General features: G+C 47.4%; 1 protein-coding gene across 1 annotated transcript in view; it reads left to right on the top strand.

Moving 5' to 3' along the window:
* Dscam (Down syndrome cell adhesion molecule) overlaps positions 1-26,895 on the top strand; it is a 365,413-nt gene that overhangs the window by 321,177 nt on the left and 17,341 nt on the right. Inside the window, exons 28-31 of the mRNA XM_013027340.1 lie at positions 7,506-7,536; positions 13,304-13,419; positions 17,336-17,485; positions 26,500-26,697. Coding sequence (XP_012882794.1) covers positions 7,506-7,536; positions 13,304-13,419; positions 17,336-17,485; positions 26,500-26,697 — 495 coding nt within the window. The remainder of the gene's footprint in view (positions 1-7,505; positions 7,537-13,303; positions 13,420-17,335; positions 17,486-26,499; positions 26,698-26,895) is intronic.

Below are 26,895 nucleotides of genomic sequence, written 5' to 3'. Positions count from 1 at the left end.
ATTGTCTACAAGTACAATACTTTTTTTGAAAAGCTGTAACCTTATCCAGGAGTTCAGAAGTCACATTTTACTTTTAATGATGCCCTGATTTCCCCCCAACTTCTAGACCCTTTGAAGTATAAAGTCATACTGTGAGATTTTTAGAGCTCAAGTCTCAGCAGCAGACTCAACCCTGTAAAACTTTGATTTCAGATCCCATTCTCCACCCTGGCATTACTAAAAGCTTCCTCCTCTAGGGTTGCAAATCTGTATTGGCACCAATTGGCCTAGACCAACTAATCAATCAACAAGATTAACCTCAAAATTGTCGGACTTCAAATAAGCCATAGATTAAAAAAAAAAACCATGTGTGGTATAAAATGGATCTGTTTCTGTGACCAAAAAATCCTGTCCCCTGAGCAGACACATATGTATTATCTTAACTCTGTTTTCAAATGCATTAATCTACCGAATCGAACCCTTGCCATGGCTGCGAGAGTGAACCTGGACTTGTGGTCTACCCGCGTAATGAGGGTGAGCTGTGAGGAGTCTCCCATTTTGTGAGTTCTACTGTACCATTTTCTGCCCTGCAAATGAAGCTGTCTATCTCCTCATGGTAAAACCAAAACATAGCTAGAACTTTACTAATCTAAAGCAGAAATACGCATGTAGGAAGCCAACGCTAGACCTAAGTAGATAGAGCAAATAAGTACAAACTCAACACTCACGCACCAAATGCCTCAAAAGACGGAGGCCAGCATCAGAGCACACGCTCCAGGAAGCCCCATATGCGCTGACACATGTGTGCACACTGTACTCGTGATCTCATAGACGTCAGAATCCGGTACTCTGAGATGCTTGACTTTCTGCTGCTTCTCTCCCTCTCTCCCTTCTTCCCTTCCTCTCCCTCCCCCCTCTCCTTCCCTCCCTATCTTTTCCCCTTCTGTTTCTAATTATTTCCTCCTCTTCTACTTCTTACCCCTCTCCTCCTCCTCTCCTTCCTCCTCTTCCTCCTTTCTTCTTCCTCTTCCTCCTTGTCCTGTCCCTCCTCCCCTTCCCCCTCTTCCTTCTTCTCTTCCTTCTCCTCTCTCCTCTCCTTCCCCACACCACCCTCTGCCTCAGTCTCCTAATCAAATCACCACAGTTATCAGGTAAACAATCCTATCTTTGGGTGGGAAATGAGGGAGCACTGGTCTGGAGGTAACCCAGGGTCAGCCAGGGAAGCAGGGACAGGAGTGGGGACTGGGCTCTCCGGGGTGTTCAGTTTGGCCTTGGTTCTTGCAGTTGTCTCTGTTCGCAAGGATCCATGACCAGCTCTGCTGGGGGGAGGGGGGCGGAAATATATATTCTCCCTCAGAGTTTGCATCGCTTTTACTTGAGCAAGCCCAAGCCAATGACTGGAAATCTTATTTGGGATCTTGTAAAAACATAAATGCAGGTTTACAGCCCTTACAAAAATAGCTGCTTTATGAGATCCATTTCTAGTCCACAGAAAAACAGGGCTGTGGAGGGGGAGCCTGCAGATAAAAGCTTCTGATGGATGCAAAGGCAAGAGGAGATCTGCTACCCTAAATGGTTTTCTTTCCTTGTTTTCTTTCTGTGAGTGTGCCAGCAACCGCCCCATCGAGGTTAGCTCCAGTATGTTCCATTTCCCTGGAATGCAACATCAGACATGAACCAGGCTGTGGCTATAAGTGAGAATCTTCTTTGTTAAAGAAACACTTGGGAATACAAGCTAGGAGGAAGTGTGGTCTCTAAGAAAGGCTTGGGGGTGAGGTCTAGGAGTACCTGGCCCCCGCCATCCTGTGGCCGGTGGCGGTGCCCAGTGGGTAGCCCCCTTCCCTGCACAGGCAGGCTTGGGGGTGGGCAGTGTCCTCAGTGCTCAGGAAGTGGGCTGCTGGGCTTCCCCACCTGCAGGAACCTCTCCCAAGACCAGCTTGAGCTGTGTGTCTCCAGAACACTTTATATCCCCTCGCTTTAGTCTCTCAACAATTGGGCAAAGAGGTTGAGTGTGAGTTTGGCCTTATTATACCTCTTGGTCACTTGAAAACTAAAGGCTAGGCAGGCTCTGTCCTCAAGGAAGTGGTCCAGACTCACATATCCGTTGGGACAGAAGGAGACAGGTGCCCAGTCCTCTTCCCGGGAAGCACAGTCCAGGAAGAAATGGGCTGTTCCATTCATAGGAAGTAAGCTTAACAGGTTTAGAAATGGGAAAGGGCAGGGAGAGTTGTAAAGAGGGCAAGAATGATCAGAATACGTTGTGAGCACATGGGAAAAGATCACGATGAAATCTGACCACGTGTACTGAGCGTCATTTTAAAGAAAGGTTTAACCATCACCCATCACATCAGTAGCTGCTTTACAACGGTATGGTTTCCCACTAAATGCTCCATCCATTCATTCTTTTATCTTAACGTTCATTGCCCTTCGTCTTCTGTCTTCCTTCTTTTCATCGCTGAGTTCTTGAAAGCATCGTGTGTCAGCCACATTGGCTCTCTCCTAGGCACATGACCTTTTACCTCATGATCACCTGACTCACCGTTCAGAGTGCTGGAAACTTGCTTCTCCCACAGCTCTTCCTTCCATGTGTCACTACAGTGCTCATGGCTGGACTCTGGTGGACTTTCTCCATCTGCCCCTCTCAGATCACAGTTGGGTCACAGACCCCAGGACTATAATAAGCCAGGAGCTTCAAGACAGATGCCTAAATCTCAGTTGATCTGAAATGTATGAGAAGATGTGAGAGGCAACACAAAGGGCTGTGTCTGGCTGGTTTGGGCCTGAGGAACAGGACTGTGGGTAATGTTCTCATGGGGACAGATGGCGGATGGAAAAGATGCCTCTCTGCATCTGCTTTGTCTTGACATGAACCAGAGGAAGCGTTCTTCACACCAGAAAATGTGGACCAGGAATTATAAAAAGCATGGGAGGGAGGGAAGGGGTAGAGATTAAGCAGGAAGGCAAAGAGGGAGTGTGAAAGAGAGAGAGCCAAAGATAGGCACAGAGAAGGAGAGAGATGGAGAGAAGGGGGAGAGGGAGAAAGAGAGAGAGAGGGAGGGGTAGAAATAGAGAGAGATAGAGGGGGAAAGGGAGAGAAAGGGAAGGAGAGAGACAGACAGACACACAGGAAGAGAGAAAGAACTCAGAATGCTTGACAAAATTATCAAATCCCTGATAAGTTGAAATAATTTTGTTCCTTCAGATTTAACTGTGTACTGCCTATTTGTGGGAGGAACTGGAGATTTGCTTTTGCAAGCAATGTTGACAAACAACAGTAACACATTTCCAAATGGCAGGCAGCAAAACATTGACACCAATAAATGCTATGATATTTCACTGAAGAGAAATCCCTCCACTGGAGAGATCAAGAAAGTTTTCGTGGGTTACAGCCCTAAAACACCCCAGAGAGGGAAATAACTTGAGTTTCTGAACACAATTATCCAACATATAATCTCAAGATCTTTTGAATACTCAGTGGCAAACTGGAGTTAATTAGGTCATACTTTGTGCCTATTTTCTGGACCTTATACATTAGTTTGGGTTATACAAAGGATGGTGGGTGGGCAGCCAGGGAAGGGCAGGGCCACCAGCGGTCTGGATGAACCCCGGTTTGTGTTTCCACAGTGCTTACCATCAAGGAGCATGTGGCTACTCTAGGGGGAACCCCTGGCGGGCTGAGCCAGCCTCTGAGGCAGCTCACCCCTGAGTGAGGAGGTCAGTGTACTGGGGGAAGGGATCCAAACTCTAAGAGTCTTTGAACGGTTGGAACCAGAAGCCACATCTTAATCAGGATAAGTGTAAAGTTCACTATGCAAATTGTAAAGTACATGATCGTATGATCACTAATGAGCATTTTACTGGCATTACTATAATAGAAAAAAATACTAAAAATCACCAATGTCTGTTGTGGGCCTCACAAAGTAGAAGACAAGAAGAAATCATATATCTTTGTAGAAGAGAGTGCCAAGTAAAAACTTACTTAGAAAACCAGGCACTGATGGCTTATACCTCAGATCTCGGGATCAGGGTTTGAAGCTGGCCCAGGGAAGAAAAGTCTTTGAGACTCTTATCTCCAATCAACCACCAAAAAGCTGGAAGTAGAGCTGTGGCTCAGGGTTAGAGAGATAGCCTAAAGGCATAGCACCCAGGCCCTGAATTCAAACCCCAAGACCAGAAACAAAAAAGGGTTAGCTAGAAACCATATCCTATGAGAAATGATCGACAACTTTATAGAATTTAACCTGGAAAAAGAGATAGCCAATGCCAAGCAACAGAACAGCCACTCAAGGGGGGCATTTTCCTGGTTTGCTGATGGTTCCAGAGGATTCCATCAGGATGGACAAGTAGAGAAAGCATCAGGAATTTCACCACCAGAGGGGAGGGGGAGAGGTGTTTTTTTTTAACAACTGTGAATATATCCTTGGGAAGAGTTTGTGCAGGATCTCTTCTCTACCAGGGTCTGGGTTATACCCAAGATATAAAGAGCAGAGTGAGAGAGAGAGAGAAAGAAAGAGAGAGAGAGAGGGCATGAGAACAGCAAAGAGTTGGGAGGGAGGGGCCACCAGCTGGGGCTGCCGTGGCCTGTGGAGGCCTGGAGACCACGTTGGCTGGGTACTCCGGAACCCTCGAGAACCACCACAGGGCTGACCGCCCACTGGGGCCGGGAGGGAGCCTGGAGCAGGTCGCATCTTCCGGGAGCCGGGAGACACTGGAGGCCTCGCAAGCCTGGCGCCATTGGAGTCATGGCAGAAAGCAGCAGGAGGGGGAACAGAGAACAGGAGGTGCCAGCCAGAGGCGAGAGCTGGAAGGGCAGCCAAGCCTCGTCTGTGCAGAGGAACATGGGGCGGGGAAGGGGAAGAGACGAAGTCCCCTTGAGAGTGTTGGGGACCAGGGGTGGTCTGGCAAGGCAGGGTTCAAGACCCTTTCACAGAGAAGGCTGAGCAGCCGGAGTTAGGGAGACAGTGGGGTAGATGTAAGCAACCACGTGAGAGCTGAGCTTAGGAAATGCGACCTATAAGGAGCAAGTCTGGTGAAGAGGTATTGAGGTGGGGGGGGCAGGTCAGTCCTGGGGTACACCCCCGTGCACGGCAGCAGCCATGCCGCCAGAGTGCCCAGGAGCCCAGTCCAGAACCTGCACTGCATGTGTCAGCCACAGCGCTCATGCTAGCATCCACCCAAGACTCTGGGAACAGGGTCCCAAGCTTCCCCTAGGACGCTGTCACCTTCTCTTTATATTCTTCCTCATTGAACCACACCCAGAGCCCTCTGCTCTGCCCTGCATCTCCCCAACCGCAAAGGGCTTCACTCAAAGCGCTGCTTACATTCTCCCCCAAGTGGCCGCTGTCCTGTCCTTCCCTTCCGTCCCTGTCCTGCCCAGAAGAACACACAGCTCGCCATTCCCCTGGGCCCTGCCGCCCATCTGCCCCGTGCCCTCCAGACCCAGTCTCTGGTGCTCACAGAGTCCTGCAGTGGCCTCACCCACGTTCCTCTGGCCTCACACCACATCGCTTGGATTCTCCAGAGGAAATGGTGCGGCCCCAGTGCCTGTCTCCTGTCCAGCCATGTGAATTCCAGCTTCGAGCTCCCTCCTGCCAACCCCCACCTCTGCCTCCTTCCTCCCCCTCCGCTTGGCCCAGGCTCCATCTTTTAGACTACAGCCCATCACACACCTCCTCTCCTTAGCTCTGTAGTGTCTTGGCCATGTGTATCTACCACGACCCTGGAAACCTCTGTGTCTGGGGAAACTGAACCAACACACTGCTCCAGTGGCTCTGAGCATTCTGTGTACAACACAGCCGCTCCGGTCCCACACGCCACTCGGACAGGGGTCACTCCTGCGTTCTCTCTCCAGATGGGCACACCCAACCCCGCTCTCCTCCGCCTGCCGTCCATTGCTTTATGATCTTGAGGATCATGTGGTTTAACAAAACTGAAACATAGACAATGGACGTGAACATTCTTGAAACCCACTCTCCTCACCCCTTCTGTGGGAACCAGTCCCCGGCAGAGGTGGGCCCGACCGGGTCTGCTCTTGCCTGATGCACTGTGGGGCGCTGTGATTCCGTAGACATGACTCTGGAAGGACCACGGGAGAACAAGGCGGTGGCAAAGCCAGGGGAGGCAGGCCGGGCCAGCTTCGCTCCAGTGTGGCTGAAGCCACTGTCCCTTCTAGACTTTTCCATCTTCCTTCGGGCCAGCTTCGCTCCGGTGTGGCTGAAGCCACTGTCCCTTCTAGACTTTTCCATCTTCCTTAGACTCCCATCCTCTCCACGGTGGGTCCTTCCATGGAAGTCATCAATCCCCAATTTCTGGATTTTCATTTCTCTCTACATCTACTTCGTAAGTGTTAAATCACCTAGGAAGAGAAGACACTCATTCTATTTACTTCATCTTTGAGGACAAATACGCAGAAACAGACTGGCACGTTAAATGCTGTCTTCCTTTGTGTCTCCCCGTGGGTGAAGTAGCTGAGATTTGTTCCATCTTCTACTCTAAACCCATCTGTGACAAAACTGGACCTCACGTTGAGGGTACCAGTGTGTCCTGGTGTGGCCGACTTGAAGCATGGAGCTTCAGACCATCGAGTGCCAGCCTGTCTGGTTATTTATCCTGAGTCCACATACCTACCCCCCATTGAGACTGATTGCATTAAACACCAACCCCCATAGAACAAAGTGAAAACTCTCCAACATATGTGTTTCTCAAATAAAGCCATTCACACAGTTAGCTGGAACTATTTCCAGAAAGTTCTCTTCATTAAACAGGATACATAACATCAAGTCATTCAGAGAGCAAATGGAAGAAACAGAAATAAGGCTTTTGTGTCCTAAGAAAGGAAACCTTCACTTCTGCTAGGATAAAATGTATAAACAGAACACATTATATTTTAAGGAGAAAAAGAATTTTTACAAATCCTACTGCCAAATATGTAGTTTTTTTTCCTCTATGAAAAATTTACGTGATGTTTCTTGTATAATAAGGGTAGCAAAATCTTAGTAAACAATGTCATGCAAAGGAAAAAATTATGAATTTTTGTGTAATTTTCTAAAGAGAACAGTGTGACATTCGCAGAATTATTTGACCACTCACATAATGCAGAACTGTTCCAGTGATTGCCAGGGAAGAATAAACCCTGGCATCCCAAGCTTCTTGACTTTGCTAACTTGGTCATGTTTGGTGGGGCCATATAGCACACATGACTTCCTTTCCAAGTGTAAGTTTTCTCACTGCAAAAAATAAAATAGAGTGTTCTAGAAGAGACAAATGAATAGGTTGTCGTAAAAACATTAATAGATGTCTGAGATTTTAAGGCCACCAGATAATTATAGTATCATTCCTACAATAAATAAATGACAAGAAAAGAATCCCATATAGAAGAAATAAGGAATCCATAAAACTGTAGGTCATTAGTAGCGATCTGAGTATATAATTACATTCGCAAATGGCTGCAGAACATTTGTCATAAGTGCCAATGTGAATGTTAATGAGTTATTTACCTTGTACTAATTCTTTCTTTCTTTTTCCAGATGCAAAGAGTTTGGCTGAAATGCTCATGAGGTAAGAGCCTAAAATTCCAGATCAGTTATTTAAAAGGATGTTTCCATTTGCCTTGTTGATTTTTTAATAGGTCACATTTTCATTTCGACATTATAATTTGCATTTGCATCCCAAAATATCTAGACAAAGTCTTGCTGGATACGTAGACACAGAGTAACCTCCTCCCACACCTGACATCAGGGGCTGTGCTGTTGAGTGGACACAGCCAATAGCATGCTCCCAATAAAACACAGACCCAAGTGTGCATCCTGGGGCCCTTCCGCCACACATGCAACCTTTGCGGTCAAGCCTTCTTTCTGACCGATTGAGCCAGAGTCAAGCCAAACCACCAAAGGAAGTGTGCTGTGGGCCGTGGGCTGAGCTCTTCCCAGGCAACGGCCCATCCAGGAGAGAGTCTGGCCCTCGGTGCGGGGTGTTCTCGGCACCCATGCACTTGCACATGCACTCGCTCCTCTGGCACGGCCTCCCCGCTCTGTCCGGAAGCTGCGTCCCTCGCCAGTCCGGGAGCTCCCAGCACTGCAGTGGCTCCACTGCAGTGCACAGGGCGACGAAACAAACAGCACCGTGTTCACAGCAGCAGAAGACACAGCACTTTGAAGCATCCACAGGCTGGCAGCAGGCAGTGCTGTGCAGAGAGGAGCTAGTTCCTGCCACGTTGCTCAGCTCCATTTCCCGCCCAGCCCCACCCCCGCCACACACCAACAGTGGTCTTATGCTTTCCAGCCTCCTAACTCCATGTAACAACCAGAGCCTTCTGATACTCAGCATTCATACGTGAGAAATTAGTGGCCTGGCGTCTCTCCCTGATATTTGAAGGTTAATTCTTTTATAATGTTGTGATCAAATCAAAGGTGAAAAGGGGGGAAAAACTGTCAACTTGGAGTTGCCGTGTTAGGGTGAGGGAGCAGAGGGGAGGGTGGCCTTTCTACTCCTCACAGCAGCGGGTCTTCATGTCCTCAGAGAAAACCAGCATTTTATTCTTCATAAGGAGCCTCCTGTCCCCAGTGTTTAGGGGAACAGAGGCTGAGAAGGGGAACGTCTCTGATGCCCAGATTCTGTATCCCACAGATGTCTTTGGACACATGGTGTTTTCAAACAGTGTGAGTCCTAGGTAGAAGAATGACGTGGAAGAATCCAGGATACCGGAAGCGATGGGCAGGAATGGTTAGCAGAGCGCCGATGCCATTTCCCCATGAGCAGGGAAACAGAGGCAGCGCACCAGCCTGTCTGTCACAGGGTGGGTTTGGGAAGAGGTGTTGACAGGTACAAAAACACCTGTGCGTCGGTCATGCTGCTGCGCTGGGGATTCATTCTCAGCATCCAGTGATGGTTGGTAGAGCTAGAGCCACAGGTAAGGCAAGTCCCAGGAAGATGTGTCTCAGGACGGGGATTTAATCATGGGAGGCCAGACTTCCAGGAGAGAGTACAAAAAGCTGCGTGAAATACCACACAGCCACGCTCTTCTGGCAGTCCATACTTATTTGCTGAGCAGGAAGATACAGATGTGTGTGCACATTATGTCCTACCCAGGCATACCTGCCCTTGCAGGTCTGAGAAATGAGAGAGAGGGAAGGAGAAAGAAAAGGAGAGAGAAATGGAGAGAGAGAGTAAGAGAAGGGACATGGAGAGGAGGTAGGAAAGAGAGAGGAAGAGAGAGAAAGGCTCATAGAATTTATACACATTTTCTTTTCTTTCTCTTTCTTTCATTTTCGTTCCAGTACTAGGGCTTGAACTCAGCTAAGCTACTGCTTAGCTTTGTCACTCAAGGCTGGTGCTCTTCCACTTGAGCTGCACCTCCACTTCCAGCTTTTTGCTGGTTAATTTCAGATAAGACTCTCCGTGCCCCAAGTGGCTTCAAACCTTGATCCTCAGGCCTCAGCCTCCTGAGTAGCTAGGATTGTTAAGTGTGACTCACCGGTGCCTGGCAAGGACCAATCCTCTTAACAGAACAAACGTCACAGTACAGACTTTAAAACAAGGAACTGACCTTTGAACTGATTTGCTTTGCTGTCTCCTCTTGAATGTGGAGCCCCAGTCTGTGGGCAAAGGCTGCTAGGGTGGTGGATGGTGTCCCTTTAGATGCCATGTGACCACAGTTCCTCTCAGCTGTCCCAGTCTGGCCCCCAGCAGGGCTCTGTACACCTCCCAGCAACCAGAGAGCACCTACAGGCCACCCTCCCTACCTTTACGCCCAGTCCCCCGTATCTCAGCTCCCTTGCCCTTTGCCTGGCTGCCTCCTCCACCCATCCCTCAACCCAGGCCAGAGGCTGTGAAACCATGATTCTCTGGCATGTTTGACATTGGTTCACTGAAGATGACTTGCTTTTTCACTTCTCCTGATCCCTCACCCTTCTCACAGCCCGGGAACAAAGCACTACAAAGCATCCTCTTCGTTCATAAGGTGTAAATCCTTTGTTTGTTAAGAGCACTTGCTGAGAAGAGCAGGAATTAATGCTGGTCTCCCCGGTGGATGGTTGCCATGGTGAAATTCAGAACACTAACACTAATCATCATTACCACTTCAGATCACCCATGTGGTTCTTCTCCAACTGGCAAACATGACTGGAAGGGCTTTTCAGATAGGTAGATTTCTGTGGAATTAATCTGCAGTGATTATAATCATCAAGGGTTTGACCGTCTACCAACCAGGCAACCCAAGACCAGGTCAATTTACAGCCGATCAGATTTTGAATGTGTCCTAGCCAGGATGGATCAGTCATATCCGTCAGTGAGGAGAAGACACTGGCCTGTGTGAGCTGATCTTGGCTGCTGTCTTCTCTGGACAGCTGAGGACCAGGCAGGCTGGGACCAGGAGAACATGAAGCCAGCTACCAGCAGCTGCTCCTGACTGCATGCAGCCAACAGCTAGTTTGCTGATCTTGGGGGAGAACATCCCACTTACCTCATTTAATTAAAAAACAAAATTATTTCTGGCTTTACCATTTTGCAATCTAGGTGAAAATAGCATTTGTTTTCCAATTGTGCCCAAGAAGGATTTGCCTATTTCAGTGGGATTATCAGCCCTTTGACTAATGGTAATGAAAGCGAATCACTTGGACTGAGCTGAGAAATACTGCACCCCGCAAACCACCCTCGGCTTTCCCCATCGGCACTGTCTTACCAAACAGCCAGATGGCAAATGGATGGCCAAAGAGGGCATTTCAATAATAACTAGTACTTTGAGCAAGGCCCTAGGTTATTAAAAAGAAGGAAAACATTCAGCAGCATCTTTGAGCTTGCAAATGAAGTTTCTTCAAATAATTGTTTCGAAGGCTTGTTGCTTTATAATGACCAGTTATTATACTCTTGATGATCAGCCATCGTGTAACAATAAAAGACCAACTATGGTAGCAAATGTTAATATAAGATGTGGTTTTATTAGAAATAGCTTAGTTGAAACCCAACATTTTAGAATGGGAAGGATATTATTAACCCGAAGTACAGCCTTTGGGGATGTGCCACACTGCTCATGTTGTGACCCCAAAATAGTATGATTTACTTAATAAATATTTATGAGGCATCTCATTGGGCCACCTACTATCCTAGCTTCTATCTAGCTATCTTATCTAGAGACACAGGGACCAGGGCAGAGACATATAAACACCCCTTGTGGAGTGTATATTCCCAGTGGGAGAAACAGATAATGAATGAGATAAACTAATTAAATATATGAAATTGACTCAATTAAATATATACTGGAGAGTAATAAGTGCCAAGGAGACAAAATGAATGGGCAAGACCCTGGAGACTTCCTGTGTCAGACTGGCTAGTCCATGCCAACAATGGCAGCTAAGCCAAGTTCCAAGAAGGAAAGAATGAGCCACTGGGATGTTGGTGCATGGAGTGGAGCATGTGTGAAGGGAGATAGAAGGAGCTGGCACCTGACTGTCAAGGTTTATTGAATTAATGTCTTGCCTTCCCATTGGTGGGTCCTGGTGACTATCTTTGGAGGTGAAGGGATTTACCTCTCTCCTTGATTGTCCTTATTCATGAGGCATAACCATATGTGGTCTTTGTGCTGGTAATAGCAATTGCAGTGGTTATTTAGCTTGCTTCCTGTGTCAGTCTGACAACAGATCCCGTATTGTTGTTTAAGTATAGCCTTCGCCTGGTGCTCATACTTGTTTAATAGAACAGCAGCAGAGAGCTCATAACTATTCATGATAAGCAGAAGGAACTAGCTCACACTTCTATTTTTGGTACAAGGACAAGCTTAAGTCCCTAGTGGAGTCTCTAAACAGATCTTTCAGATATTCACAGAGGAGTAGTTCCCTGTATGTTTTTTTTTTTTGTAGAAATATAGCTTGTCTAAGCATGACATAAATGCAGCACCCCAAGGAACCAAAATGCTCTTCATTTTCCATAAAAATTTGAATCTCAACTTCCTCTTCTCTTTTCTTCTTTTCTCTTTAACCACAAGTGAACTGAGAAGGTAGTTACAAAAGTAATTTGAAACAGTATAGAGACCATGTGAAAAATGAGGCCAAATGAGTAATTAGCATGATCAAGGGTACATAACCCAATTACTCTGTAGAGGGGAAAAAAATCTGGTTCAAGAGCAAGTCCTCAGAGAAAAGTTGCTCCTTTCCGGTGTTGGGCTGTTCATGGGGTGTTTCATTTAGACTCATACAAAGAAAGGGGCATTGGAAGACACTCAGAACACTAGCCTGAACGTTAGCTAGCATGAACTCCATGGGAGCTACTAGGTAAATTTGACCTTCAGGGCAAAGTTCAATCAGCTGCTTGGTTTTGGAGTAGAGACATTGGGATCTGTGGAGGGATTCTGGGGCTCTGGGTAAAGTGCTTAGTTTGTTCTTATTCTCTATTGGAGTACTTGGTACACAGCTAAACCACAACAGGGTGAAAGAGGCTCCGGAAGTCAGTCATTCCCAAGACAGATTTTGACCATGTTTGAGATGCAGTTGTGCATTCTGGTTGATTAACCCATCCCAGTGGCTGCTGCTTCTTAGAGGCTGCTTCAGTAAACAGTGTTTTAACATCCCATAAATTCTCATCGTTTTGTGAAGCCAGAGCAGCCATTCTCAAGTGTGGATTAACTAATGAAGGCCTTTATTGGCTTTTTGCTAGATTTCTGCACAACAGTGAGGCTGGTGGTTACTTGGGCCGTAACCAAACGTGATACACTTACTTGTACTCACTTTTACAGAACTCATTCTCAAAGCAATTTTCTGGTACACAAATTTTGAGATAAAATTATTACAGCAAGTGCTTTTTCCCCCTTTCGTTCCAAACTGCATTGTTGGTTAGGGAAACAAAACTAATGTCAAGAAGCTAACAAGGTTTGTGATTTGTTACTAAACCAGACACACAAGAAATCAGTGATTAAAACCAACAGCCAATGAGCAATTGGTTCACACATTTCTTCCCTCGCCACCTCAGAGCATCTCGTATCTGACGAAAGAAAATGTGGCTTTTAAAATAGATTCTTCTTTCTTTCCTTTAGCAAATGAAATAAAAAAATTGCTAAAGGTTTCCACTGATGGATTTTGAACCAGTCCATTAGAAATTTATGTTTGTGAATCTCTTTTGACTGCTGGAATTGATTATTTTTAAAAAATAAGACAATAAAAAAAGATCATTTGACCAAAAGAGGAAAATCTCATGTTACAGATTTTCTTTCTTCCCCCTCCCGACAAACCATTTGTATAACTGAATGAAAAACCATGTTGGTGTTTCAGGCACATATTTTGACATAATATAACACTGAACTAGATTGGTTAATGCATTGTTCTTATTTTATTCCCAGTAAGAATACTCGAACTTCGGACACCTTAAGCAAGCAACAACAAACTCTGAGAATGCACATCGACATACCCCGGGCTCAGCTATTGATTGAAGAGAGGGACACAATGGAGACTATAGGTAAATGTCCTGCTTGTACATCACACATTGGCCTGTGTGGGCACAATCACAAACATGCTTTGTCAGCCAAACCCCCAAAGCATGGGAAATATGAGGTAGGAGAATACCTTGAATGTTCCATGAATACAAAAGTCAAGGAGAATATTAAGTACCAGCAGAGAGGCAGGGAACACGAACTTCCCTAACACCACAGTGATTGCCTGTGATGAGAGTTCCCAGCTCTGATCTGCTCTGAGTCCTTTCTGGGAAAGTGATTTATGCTGCATCAAAGACCAGACAGCCATAATGAAATAAACCCAGAAGGCTGGCACAACAAAGCCCAGTCTTGGAAATCCAGTCCACACACTTCTACTAAACCCTGATAAGGGCAGCTTCTACTAAGTTTTTTCATTAAACAAAGGCCTCATACAGGGCACCTGTTCCCTCCCCGCTTCTCAGCATCCCATAATCTCCTAGGCTAGGGAAAGTCTATAGCCCCCACCCCCCGCATTTCTCCTTTCTATAGCAATGGCAGAGATGCTGTGGCTCATCCACTATAATCCAGACGGCTTGTCTCTAGCCTCTCTCTTACCCTGTAACAACCAGAGGGTGGCTAACATTTATCAAGAGATCTCTAAGTGACACACTGGCTTTTGTGCATGATTTTGTTTTCACTTCATGCCAGCTTATGGGAAAGGTACTACTTTTGCAACTGAGATGCAGAGTTTCTGTAGCTACCAGGAACAGAACCCGGTGTCCCTAGCTGGACACCTGCTTCACCGCCCTGCCCTCCTCCTCCAGGCTGCGGCCACCTGCTTCTACACCAGCAGCTGCTTCACCTCAGGAACCCTCGCATTCCAGGACCTAGAGAAAGGATTCTGAGGCAGGCTCTGCAGCTGCCTCTTTTCACCAGGTTTTGGAAGGGGATTGCTGTCACTGGGTGCCAGGACAACCCTTTCCTGTGGTCTGGGCACCATGGCTTGGCCCCTAGCTCCTTCCCTGAATCCCTCCAGGCAGGAAGCTCATGAAGGAAGCCAGACGGGCAGAGAGTCTCCGGCATCGCCTTCACCCCTCCTGTCCCACCAGTCAGGGGAGATATTTTGTCCTCATGGCTCCAAGGTTCTGGAAGGCCTAAGGTTCTAAGGCATCCTTCTTTGGATTTCCATCTAGCCCAGGCATGGAAAGATTAGTAAAGACCAGCATTACAGCCTTCATGAGATAAAATGATGTCTGTTAAATCCTGATTTCTTATATTGTACAGGGTGGGTGCTGGGCCAAAGTACAGGAAGTATTAGGCATCTATTTTGCTCACCATTCGCTTTCTTGTTTCCTTTTCCATTTAATTCAACAGACTGAATATGAAACCAAAATTTTCTCTTTTTTTTTTTTGTCGGTCGTGGGGCTTGAACTCTGGGCCTGGGCGCTGTCCTTCAGCTCTTCAGCTCAAGGAGAGTGCTCTACCACTTGAGCTACAGCGCCACTTCCGGTTTTCTGGTGGTTTATTGGAGATAGGAGTCTCACGGTCTCTCCTGCCCGGGCTGGCTTTGAACTGTGATCCTCAGATCTCAGCCTCCTGAGTAGCTAGGATTACAGGCGTGAGCCACCAGCGCCCGCCAAAATTTTCTCTTGAAACAAGTAAAAATGTAATACCAGGTACTTTGATCAGCATGTTATAAGCATTTAATGTAATCCTCCAGTACACATCATTGAAGACATTGCTTTTATATCAGCAGTATAATAGGGTAGGTTAGCGCATCAAAGTCCCTATGGTTGCATAACACGGTTATGATACTGAATATGTGTTCTGACTAGTCCCACTGGTAACTTCTACATACGGTGGCTACCGCAGAGAGCTGATGGGTTCTCTACGTGGTACGCGGCCTCCCAGAGCTAGTCATTGCTGGCTTAACACCAAAGAGAGTCTGCCGGTCTGCCTGGACCCATGACTTCTAGCCCAAGATCCCTCCCAGTCTGCTTATCTGTGACCAAGATTTGCCTCTTCATAATTCCAAACAGTAGGCTGATAGTTTCTTCTAACTACTGTGGAAGTGGAGCTGTATACAGTCCCAGTATACCGCTCTGGGGTCTGACTATAAAAATCCACATATTAGGCTGCCATTCAGTTCCAGCCAGAGTTAGTAGTTAAGCTCCTGATGGTAAGCATCTCAAGTTCCCCAGCCCCGTCCATCATCAACTGCCCCTCAGAACCCCAAAGATTCCTTATGACTAATGGAAAATGGATATAGATGCAAGACTTCTGGTGCCGGCTCCGATTGGGAGACATGGTCTCTGAAAAAGGCCACCCTCGACTGGGGGTCGAGTGACAGCTGCAGTGCCAGACCTCCAAGCCCAGCTTTGGCGCCCACCTCGGTACCAACCTGCACACTGCATCCCACTGGGATGCTAGCAGACAGCTTGGCAGCCTCTCCTGGGGTCCTGTGCCAAGAAATTTGATTCTAACTTCAAGAGGCTTTCCTTCCCTGCCAGATCTGATTAATTGGATTTGGTAAGGTTCGCTCTGTTCAGAGCCTTTTTTGGGCACAGAAGCCTTGCCGTGTTGTTTACGACGTTTATATCACCGCGCCGGTGTCAGGCCTGCTTCCTGGGGCCCTGCTGACTGATAAACTCATGCAAGCATTATCCAGGGCTGCAATCCTGGAAAACTCAGGGGGGTGAGGGGGAAAACACATCTCCTAACCAAAGTTGCTTTGGGAGTACAAAAGCTCTTAAGAACGTGTGAAACATAGCCCAGAAGAGAACTGCAAATCCAGAGACAGCCAAATCACAGCTCGCAGCCCAGCAGCTGTTCCTGCAGGGTCCTGAGATGTGCAGAATCCTCCCCACCCCAGGCTCCTGCAGCCCTAGCCTTCTAGAGCCCACGCCCTTAGGACTCTGGAAGTCTGACGAGTGAGTCATGTTGGAAGAAGTCAATTAAAGCATGCACTTGAGAAATGAAAGCTCAGAAGAAGTGGGAAGAGAAAGGAACACACTCCATCCTTAGTAGAGAAGTAGGTAAGGACTGAAGACTAGCCTTTCCATTTTGCCCTCCACACATCTGCAAGTTCAGCCAGGGGCAGCCCCAAGGGTCAGAGCTGACAAGTGTGCTCCTGGCTCCAAATCTAGCCCTCTAGTAATCAAAGGGACTCTTTCTCGATGGCAGCCTAGCCGCTGGGGATGCAGGGGACTGCTGACATTGCTGATCATGTCTCCAGAGAGCTTCTGACAAGCATAAAAAACCCAAAGCTGTGTTAAAATGTCCATTTAGGAACAAAGGGGTAGCACGCTAGACTTGAGCCAAAGGAGCTCAAAGACAGCACCCAAGCCTTGAGTTCAAACCCCACAACCAACAACAACAGCAGCAACAAAAAAAAAAAAAAACCTCCATCTGCAAAATAACTAGCAAAAAGCCAGATTAGAGGCATGGCTCCAGTGGGAGACCACCAACCCTGCAAGCTAGCCAGGCAAGGGTGAGCTCCTGAGTTCAGGAAAGAAACTGGGCCCAAAGAGAAGAACTGAGCCTTCTCTGTAAGTGAAGATTCAAAGTTGACTCCGAGTGCGAGCTGCCATTTTTAACACTGTGAAGCCGTTCTCCTAGGGGGAGGAGTCCTGTCACCTTCTTTGCTGTGGATGAGGTTGTGTCTTTGTGGTTAACAGTAATGAAGATGCTCATGGAGAATAAAGACCAGGGAGTGATATGACAGGGTAGCCCTCCACGTTCACATGTGGATGTGGAACCAAGTAGCTTGAGGAGAGCGGTGGGGTTGAGAGAGTGTTGGGAAGGGCGGTGCTCATCGAGAGTCCCTGTACACATAACTGATGTGCTGAATTGAGCCCCCTTTGGACAACCATGGAAGGATCATTTTAAATAAGTGCTTTCCTAGGAGCTTGGAAGAGGGTTGTAAAATGCCTGGCGTGCTGTGTTCTCACTTTCCCACAGATGACCGCTCCACCGTCTTGCTGACCGATGCCGACTTTGGAGAAGCCGCGAAACAGAAGTCCTTGACGGTGACCCACACGGTCCACTACCAGTCAGTGTCGCAGGCCACGGGACCCCTGGTGGATGTGTCAGATGCTCGGCCGGGCACAAGTGAGTATTTTCACTGCTGTAAACATTACCGTTCCGTCCCTGGCAACTGCCAGCTGGGGAGGGGCAGGGGCCCTAAAATCCCACACTTAAGAAGCAAACAGATCTAATGGCTTCTTTAAACCTTTCCTTGGTATATTGAGTTTTTATTGTTTCATCTAAGTGATTATTAGAATGACACCAATTGAAGCCCGTAAGTCTTGGTATTGGCTCATTGTGAAAAATGCTAGAAATTTCAGATAGACATTTTGGGGGGGGAGGGGGATGTCAGTCATGGGACCTGAACTCTGGGCCTGAGTACTGTCCCTCAGCTCTTCAGCTCAAGGCAAACACTCTACCACTTGAACCACTTCCAGCTTTTTCTTCTTATGTGGTACTGAGGAATTGAACCCAGGGCCTCATGCATGCAAGACAAGCACTCTACCACTGAGCCACCTTCCCAGCCCCTCAGGTAGACTTTTTTCTTTTAATTTAAACTACCCTATGCTACCCTATGCCAGTATTGGGCATAAAGATGATATAATTTTCCTTGTAGGTAGGCAGGCACCTACTCAGAAAGCAATCATAGTCTTTCAGAAGGGGAAAGAGTCAGAGAAGTCAGGCAGACAACCCAGCCCAGAGGAAAGTTATAGTCCTGGCCAAAACGGAGATTATGTTGGTCTCTGCTATTTATGTTTGCTTCCATAGTGTATGGAAATTAATTACTGCAGTGAAGTTAACCCCTGTAATATGTATCTGGAGTTTACTAATTAGATAATCTTGTTTCTTCATAATTGAAATTGTTCCTCAATCCTCTTAAAGACTGAGAAATTGATGTCCCAATTATTATCGTTTTGGAAGCTTTGATGTCGAGCTTTTAAGTCTCTGTCATCATGCTCTTTGCAACAATTTACATTCTGAGAGTAGTTTTGTCCTGTTGGAAGCTATTTGTTATCAATTCTAGCTTGTGTGCTGCTGAGGGAAGGCAGCGAGCTTCATCAAGCTAAGAAGTTGGTTAGCAAATAATAAATGCTGCACAAGGGGGAGAGCCCAGGGTGCCAGGAGGGGGGTCACCTGAAGGACGGGCTCCGGAGCGCTCTGTCTCTGACCTCGCCCCCCTTCCTCTCTGAGGACGGGTAGAGCCTGAGTGGCAGGGGCTGCGTCTGTGAGCTAGCTCCTCAGAAGTGCTCCAAGGCCTGGCATGTGGTCAGCATTCGGCTTCCCCACCGAGATGGTCTCGGCACGGCTTGTGGCTTCTTCCAGGCACTTCCGTGCTAGGTTTCCAGGCCACTTTTTGCTGAAGTATCAGGGCAAGTTGACAGACTTGGAAGGTAATTGGATACCTCCTCGGTTTTGGCATTCCATTGACTCTGTCAGCATGGAAATTGCTGGAAACAGTAGCTGCAGTCAGAGAAAACAGGACAGATGGTCAGGGAGTTGTCTGTGTGTGTGTGTGTGTGCGCGTGTGTGTGTGTGTGTGTGTGTGTGTGTGTGAGACTCACTCAGGGGGAACCTGTTTAAAATACCAATTTGTGGTCCTGCCCTAGAGATGCTAGTCTAGTTCAATGAGGGTGGGGCCCATGCTCTTGGCAGTAGCAAATTCTGAGCTGATTCTGAAGGGGTTGTGGCGGGGGGGGGGGGGAGGGAGGCTTTCCTTCCCAAGTAAAGGAGTTGTCGGGAGCCCTCCCTCCCCAAGTGTTACTACACAGACAGAGAACCAGAGATCTGGCTCGGCCCCGCCCCTGCCCAGTGGCACCTCTCCAGCCTGCTGTGCTCACAACAGCCTTTGTGAGCCCAGCCACTCAAGGACCAGAGTCCCGCCCAAAGGCTGGTCCAAGTAGTTCAGGCAGGAGAAGCCATGGTAACAAGGAAGCCCCAGGAAGGAAATCTTCCGGCTGTGCGAATAATAAGCCCCCAAGGTAATGAGAAGTGGCTTTAATGGCATTTAAAATATCAACAGTGACAGGAATCTGAGAGACACAGGGGGACCAAAAGCCAGTCATAGAGGAGCCGTGGCAGGGGACCCGGGAGGCCGACGTCCAGCTCAGATATATACATTCAGCATTTAGCCCCACGGGGAAGTTGAAGGATTCGCTCACCGCACCTGCAAAAATATTTGTTCATGCTTTGTTTTACATCGAGGGCTCAGGGCTTATGGCGGGGATGCGGGGGTGGGGGGGATGACATTCATTCATTCCACTTTAGTGGGGGAAGGCATCTCATGAGGAGCCGCGGTTTTGGATTTTGTCTATTTCTCAGTAAGAACAGAATGAGTAGATGGAGGGTGCGGGGGGGGGGGGGGGGACATTTCTTCATTTCACTTTTGTGGGGGGAGGCTCTCATGAGGAGCCGCGGTTTTGGATTTTGTCTATTTCTCAGTAAGAACAGAATGAGTAGATGGAGGGTGCGGGGGGGGGGCGGGATGGGGAGCCCCATCCTTGGAGAAGATCCGGTCCTTGGATGGTAAGGCATGAGTCAAGGCTAGAGGTAAAATGCAGACAGAGGTGAAGCTCCCAGAGCTGTTGGTCAATGTAGGGGACACGGGCAGCTGCCGCCTGCGTTGAGGGAAGCCATGAAGGAGAGCTGCCCGGACCCCAGGGCCCCTGAGCCAGGCAGAGCGGCAGTGTTGTTCTTCTCCACCAGTTGTTTTAAGAACAGTACTCGACCGGGGCCTCATGAGGGTCAAGTGGTAGAGAAAGTGCAAGGTCATGAGTTCGATTCCCTGTACTGCAGAGAAGCAAAGCGACAACAGAGAAATCAAACCAAACTGAAACAAAAATGCTTCTTCCCTCTCAGGGAGCATTCATTCCACTGAAGGTTGGTTTAGTGACACCAGCAAAAGTCACCCCAATTCCTGCAACTGTCTCTGGCTGCCCTTCTTCTCCCAAACACAAAAGTATTCACTTATCAGTGAAATATCGATTCACCCTCTGAATCTGAAGGTTTTATGACACTGATTTTAATAAATTTGTTTTAATATGAAAAAAGCAGTCTATGGATTCATCTGAAGATGAATTTATTCATTTATCATCTGCCAAGCACTCTGTGTTCAACAAAGATGGTAGGGATTATGGGTTTTTTTTTCCACTAAATATTTTCCCCAAACCATAGCGGGAGGGATTGACAACATTCTACTTTTTTCTTTAGAATTAGAAACTGTGGGCCTCTGTCCCCCAAGCAGGTTCATGTTCATGAACTTTCAGGAGCCCGGTTCTCTGCCTGTGTCCTGTGACCCAGAACTTCCCCCCTGCCCAGGTGGCACACTTGCACTCTTTCCATCCCAGGGGGCAGATTCTTGTTCCTCCTGGTCTTGTCTGTATTTACAGAAAGTCATTTCTACACTAAACCCTCTATGTCCCTAGGTTCTGTATCCTCAGCCAAATGCAAATCATACACATTCATAGGGATAAATTTCACCTGTACTACACATGCACAGGTGTTTCCACCTTCCTCTAAAGAATGTAGTCTGATAAGTATTTGCATGGGTCTTATACCATGCTAAGTATTCTTAGTCACTTAGAAGCTATTTGAAGTGTAAAGATGATGGATGTAGGCTGTATATCAATGCTATGTCGTTTGATCTCAAGGACCAGAGTATCCATAGCTTTGCTGTGTAAGGGGTTCCTGGAACTAGTCCTCAAAGATACACACACAGCTAGGAAAGTGTTAACAAGCCACCTTCTATGTTAGGACTGACTGTATTGCCGCTGTAGGAGTTCTGCCCTTTTAAGAAGAGCACCTACAATATGTTGTTCACACACTAAAATGACTGCCTTGCAGAGATGATGTTTGTAAACATTTTATTAACGTGCCAGAGGGTTGCAGCAGCTTCTCTGATTATGAGGATGGAAGAAATGGCAGCAACTCTCAACCCATCTCTTCCAGCACCTCCTTCACCTCAGTCTCCTTCCCGTCCCTTGTGACGCACTCTTGAAGCAAGCTCTAGTGCCTTCCTTGTCCAATGCCTGCTAACAGTGTTGGAGCTCCTATCAGCAATCAGCTCTGAGATCAGAATGATAGTGATGGCAAAGAAAGGACACAGAGTAGCTTAACTAGGCCCTGGACAGCCCATTCAATTGTCCTCTGTTTCTTGTCCCAGGCCTTGACGTTGGTTCAGAAAGGGGATGTGCATTCGCACCCAGCAGAGGTGTCTCTTTTGACACCTCCCGGCACAATGGTACAGGTCACATCTACCTCGTTAGCTAGGGAAACAGATCATTTTTTTTTCCACTTGCAAATGGCGGAAGACACGCAAACTGATAAGGATCAGTCTTGAAAATGTCTTGGTACTTGTCCCTAAGCATTCGTAGAAGCATCAGTTCCAGAAGTCTTGGGAAGCTCAAGTCCTTTGTAGAAATCGGCACAGCTTTGGAATATAAATCATCTTCGATAACTTTCAATACCAAATACAAGGAAAATCCTATAGAGATAGTTGTGACATTGCATTGGCCAGAGATAATGACAGAGTACTGCAGTTATTTAGCACAGATACACTTTTTTAAAGGATATTTTTGATGTATGCTTCGTTGGACCCTGGAGAACAGAACTCATGGGTATGGAGAGTCAACTGGATATAATGATAAACACAGGCCTTAACTTTGCTGTCTCTGCTTTCCAGCTCCACTTGGAGCACCAGCCTTTCCCAGCATCTGGTTTTACCGTATTCCTTTTTAGCCTTGCTTTTCTAACCACGTGCACTAAAGACACCAGCTGATTGATCCAAATGGGAGTCTACGACATGTTCATTATTGGTAGTGATTTCTTTGGGGCATTCATTGTGCTGTTCTCAGTGATTAGGATCAAATTCAGGGCCTGCAAGTGCAAAAGGTGCAGAGTTATTATTAATTATCCATGAACAGAAAGGTTCAAAAGTTCTTTCTCAGATTTAATAAATGGTGGTAGTACCCTACCGTGGGACAAATCTAATGGTGGGAACTTCACTATTTCTGGCATGTATTCTTCAGCTAGGGCAAGGTGAGAGACTGTCAGGGCAAATGTTACCAGGTCTCTCCTTTGCACAAGGAGCCAGACCCTGCATCTGGGGCCCCACCTGGCGGCAACTTGACTGGACCAGGCAGATCTTCAGACCCTCCTGTGTGAGTGCTGCTGAGATCCCACTCACTCTCGGTCGGAGGCTGTGGGAGGAGCTCCCGGGAGCCAGCCCAGCCTGGACACACACCTTTGCACTTTCCCTTCTGTGCCTGCCTAACTTCCACAGTGGTGGTGAAGCAATGATCCCTCAAGTCATGGCTTCAAAGTCTTCCCTCCTGCCAACCTCATCCAGAGGATGGAACCAGATCCTACACCTACCCCACCTGGCCCCCACAGGCCAACCTTCCAGTGCAGAGAAACCTAGACAGCTTGTGAGAGCCAGAGCCAGAAGGAAGTCCCTTCCTGTGCCCTGGCGCCTGAGCCATCTAAGTTTGTAATTTCTTTTATTTTTAGTTTTTGCTGGTCCTGGGGCTTGAACTCAGGGTCTGGACACTGCCCCTGATTTTCTTTTGCTCAAGGCTAGTGCTCTACCACTTGAGCCACAGCCACTTCCAGCTTTTTCTGTGTGTGTGTGGTACTGAAGAATCAAACCCAGGGCTTCATGCATGCTAGGCAAGCGCTCTACTACCAAGCCAGGTACCCGGCCCTGGGTTAGTAATTTTTATGGAGGCTTTTCTATCACACTGTCTGAGTTTTCAGCCTTCCTAATCCACCTGCTGGGCCTCCTGAGGCCCTGATCAGTGCCACATTGCATGCGGCTTCCATGTAGAGATGATGATACTAAAATACTTAAAGGATACATGCATGGGAATCAAAGACTGGACACATGCACATACATGCACACAGAGAGGCACACATACACGTCTGTCTCTGTGCCCAAGGTGTATATGTATGTGTGTGAATAGATCTATCGATCAAGATCAGATACACAGATGGAGATATTGAGTCTTCCAGGTCCGTAGGATTGTAGGACTCACATCTGTGGATCCAGTCAGCTGTGGGTTATTCACTAAGCACAGTGTAATGACTATTTTCATAGCATCTGCGTAGTATTAGCTATTACAGGTAACCTAGAAATGATTAAAAATTTGTTTAAAATGTAAGTAGGTTGGATAAAAATGCTGTCACTTTTATATAAGAAATTATGTGTGTGTGTGTGTGTGTGTGTGTGTGTATATACACACACACACACATATATATGAAGAGCTTACAACATGGATTAGTTCTAGATGGGACACCAGGTCTACCAGTTTATCCTCTGTGTGAGGACCCATAAAGCCATCTCACAAGCTGACGTCTTGCGTCTGCAGGACAGGAAAACTGCCAGCCAAAGATGAAAGCAGATTAATGCGGGGATCACGGTGCATATGACCTACTCTGGAACCCTATTATCCTCAAAATCCTCTCTTATCCCAGATTCAGGATAATTAAAATAATTTGATTTAATGGGCAGAAATGTAATGCAGGCTTAGACCCATTGTTGAAAGGCCAAGAGCTATTTATATCCTTTGCCCTCTCACGCATTGGTTTCTTGGCAAGATGATGCTTAATCTCCAAGTTTTATTTATATTTGGATGTGATGTGGGGGGGGGGTACTTCGCTAGAGGTACTTCCCAGGAGGGACAGTAAATACCCACATAGATTTGTTTATTAACTGAACTGGTACGTTACACAAAAGACAGAACTGAGTGGAATCTAAATACAAGCTTCCCTATCCCATAAACTCTGAAGTAGTTGTGGATACATTAATTCATTTTTAATGTATCAGGAACCTTCATACTGTAGCCCAGAGGCAGCTCCCCCCACCCCAGGGTACCTGTGAGTGCAGAACAGCACCGCAGGGTACTGTCCACTCAGGAAACAAGTATTGTGACCTATATTTTCAGTATTATCAGGCCACTGGTAAAGATGTTCTCACCCATTAAAAAAAAGGAGGGGGCAGGGAATAATACTCAAAATTAACCTGAATCCTGAAAAGAGTGCTGGCTTCAAATAGAGGCTGATGTGCGATTCCCCGAGGAATTTTCCAAATATGGTGCTGTCCACCTGGGAGAGGGCTGGTGAAAGGGACATCTCTGCCCTGCCACTGCTGTAGAGCTAGCTTAAGAGGAGGAAGCGCAGGGAGGGTTGAAGGGTTGGGGTACTACCAAACTCCCCCCATGTAACCAGTAACCATGAGCCAGTAACTCACATGTATAATCCTAACTATTCAGGAAGCTGAGATCTGAGGGTTGTGATTGAAATCCCTTCTCTCCAATTAACCACCAAAAAAGCCAGAAGTAGATATGTAGCTCAAGTGGTAGAGTGCTAGCCTTGAGCAAAGAAGCTAAGAGACAATGCCCAGGCCCAAGTTTAAGCCCTGGTACTGGCACACACACTAATAAATAAATGAAAGAAATATAAAAATGAGATTCCTGAAAACTTATGTAAGGGACTGGGTAATTTTCTGGAGAAGATTCATTAGCATTTAAATAACAAGCTGCACTTATTCAAGCTCCACTTATCATGTCGATAGTGCCTGGAAGACATTTAGCCTCCTACCCATGACAGTGTTTTTCTGTCTCAGAGAGGTTTCAGTAGAGAAACACAATTATCATTCACACCTTGTTATGTAGAGGGTTTTGGACACTCTAGCATAGCTCATTTGCATTCTAATCAAAGCCATAAAAATAAAACTTTCCAATAAAACTCTCTCTGGAATTTTGCAACTTAGGAATGAAATGTGTCTTAAAAAAAAATAAAAACCAATGCCCCAGAGAGCATGGACCAAGACAGTGTTTAGATGAGCCAGGAAATCTTAAATGCTATTGATTGGCTGCCCTATTAATGCTGTTCTCTGACATCCTAGAGTGATGAATTGGTTCAAAAATCCAATAACAAGAAATTTGCAGAAGGGAAAATCTTCCATTTACCAAGAAAGTCATTTCACCCTTCTTCGGTGTCAAGCTCACAGACTCCAAGAAGGATTATGAGGAAGTTATTGTCAGCCAAGTACTGGTGGCTCATGCCTGTAATCCTAGCTATGAGGACAGAAAATCTCACTTCAAAGCTAACTGAGGCAGAAAAGTCCAATTAACCAGCAAAAAGCTGGAAGTGGAGCCATGGCTCAAGTGGTAGAGTGCCAGCCTTGAGTGAAAAAGCCAGTCAGAGCATGAGGTCCTGAATTCAAGCCCCAGAACGGACACACGGCCCACAACACCACACCCACACCCCCCAAACACACAGAAGTCAATGTCATGTAGATATTGCTGAAATTCAGATGACTGAGACGAGGTCTTCTGTGACTAAGCGACGGGCAAAGGCAGAATGTTTGGGCTCCGTGATGTCACCTCGTGATGGGGTCACACGCCTCTGCGCTGCCACGGCTATTTCATGAAGCAACCCCAGGCTGTAGGAATTGGTTTGGGGAGCTCTGTGTATCAGGGGCTGCTCTGGGCTCCATGGATGGATCCACAGAGGGACCCCTGGCTCATGACCAAGGCCAGAGCAGCCACGCCGCAGTGTCACAGCAGTGTCACACAGTTGGCCCTCTCAGCTCCTTTGAAACGGTTGCACTGGGGCCCAGCAGTGAGGCGGGGTTCTGCATGGCCAGCCAGTCTCCCAAAAGAACCAGGCAGCATTCCTCCCGGGGAGACAGAGGTCCAAAGGCATGAAGGCCCTGTTAGGCCTCTAGGCTACCTCTGCCTGCAGCCCAGGAAAACTGTCCGAGGCCCTGGAACCTCTCCTCGTGCACTCCAGGTTCCAACCCTCTCTGCTGCTAAGACATCTCTCTCTTCACATCACTGGAGTGGAGCTCCAAGCCCAGTCTGCCCCACTGGCTCCTGCCTGCGGCTCCACAAACACACACCACCACCTCAGTTTCTATGCACACAAGTATTTGTTTCACTCCAGACAGAAACAACCAAGGAAAACTCCCTGGTAATCCGGCTGGGCGTGGAAGGTTTGTCCGGGGGTGCTCCAGGGGAGACAGCTGCCCTCCTCGATGGAGCCCATGGGACCACCCCCCTCTAGGCACAAAAGGACTCACGACTCCTGGTTCTTCACAGACCCTACCACCAGGCGGAATGCAAAGGCCGGGCCCACAGCGAGGAACCGGTATGCCAGCCAATGGACCCTCAACCGACCCCACCCGACCATCTCCGCCCACACCCTCACCACAGACTGGAGGCTGCCGACACCCAGGGCCACAGGGTCCGTGGACAAGGAGAGTGACAGCTACAGCGTCAGCCCATCACAGGACACAGGTGAGGCCACGCTTCCCCTCCTCCCTGGGCCCCGAAAGCCCGACCCTTGCTCTTGTTCACACCGTGTCTCGTGAGGTCCCTGGGAGGAAGCAGAGGGCTTTCTTTCCCTGCATATCCTCGGTGACGACCCCTTGAAGATTGTTGGGGTGCAGTACAGACAGCATTTCTTTCATGCAAGGCCTATCTTTCTGCAAAATC

The sequence above is a fragment of the Dipodomys ordii genome, unplaced genomic scaffold (genome assembly GCF_000151885.1).
Source record: "Dipodomys ordii isolate 6190 unplaced genomic scaffold, Dord_2.0 Scaffold103, whole genome shotgun sequence".
NCBI classification, from domain to species: Eukaryota; Metazoa; Chordata; class Mammalia; order Rodentia; family Heteromyidae; genus Dipodomys; species Dipodomys ordii.
This window is presented reverse-complemented; position numbering and strand designations above follow the sequence as displayed.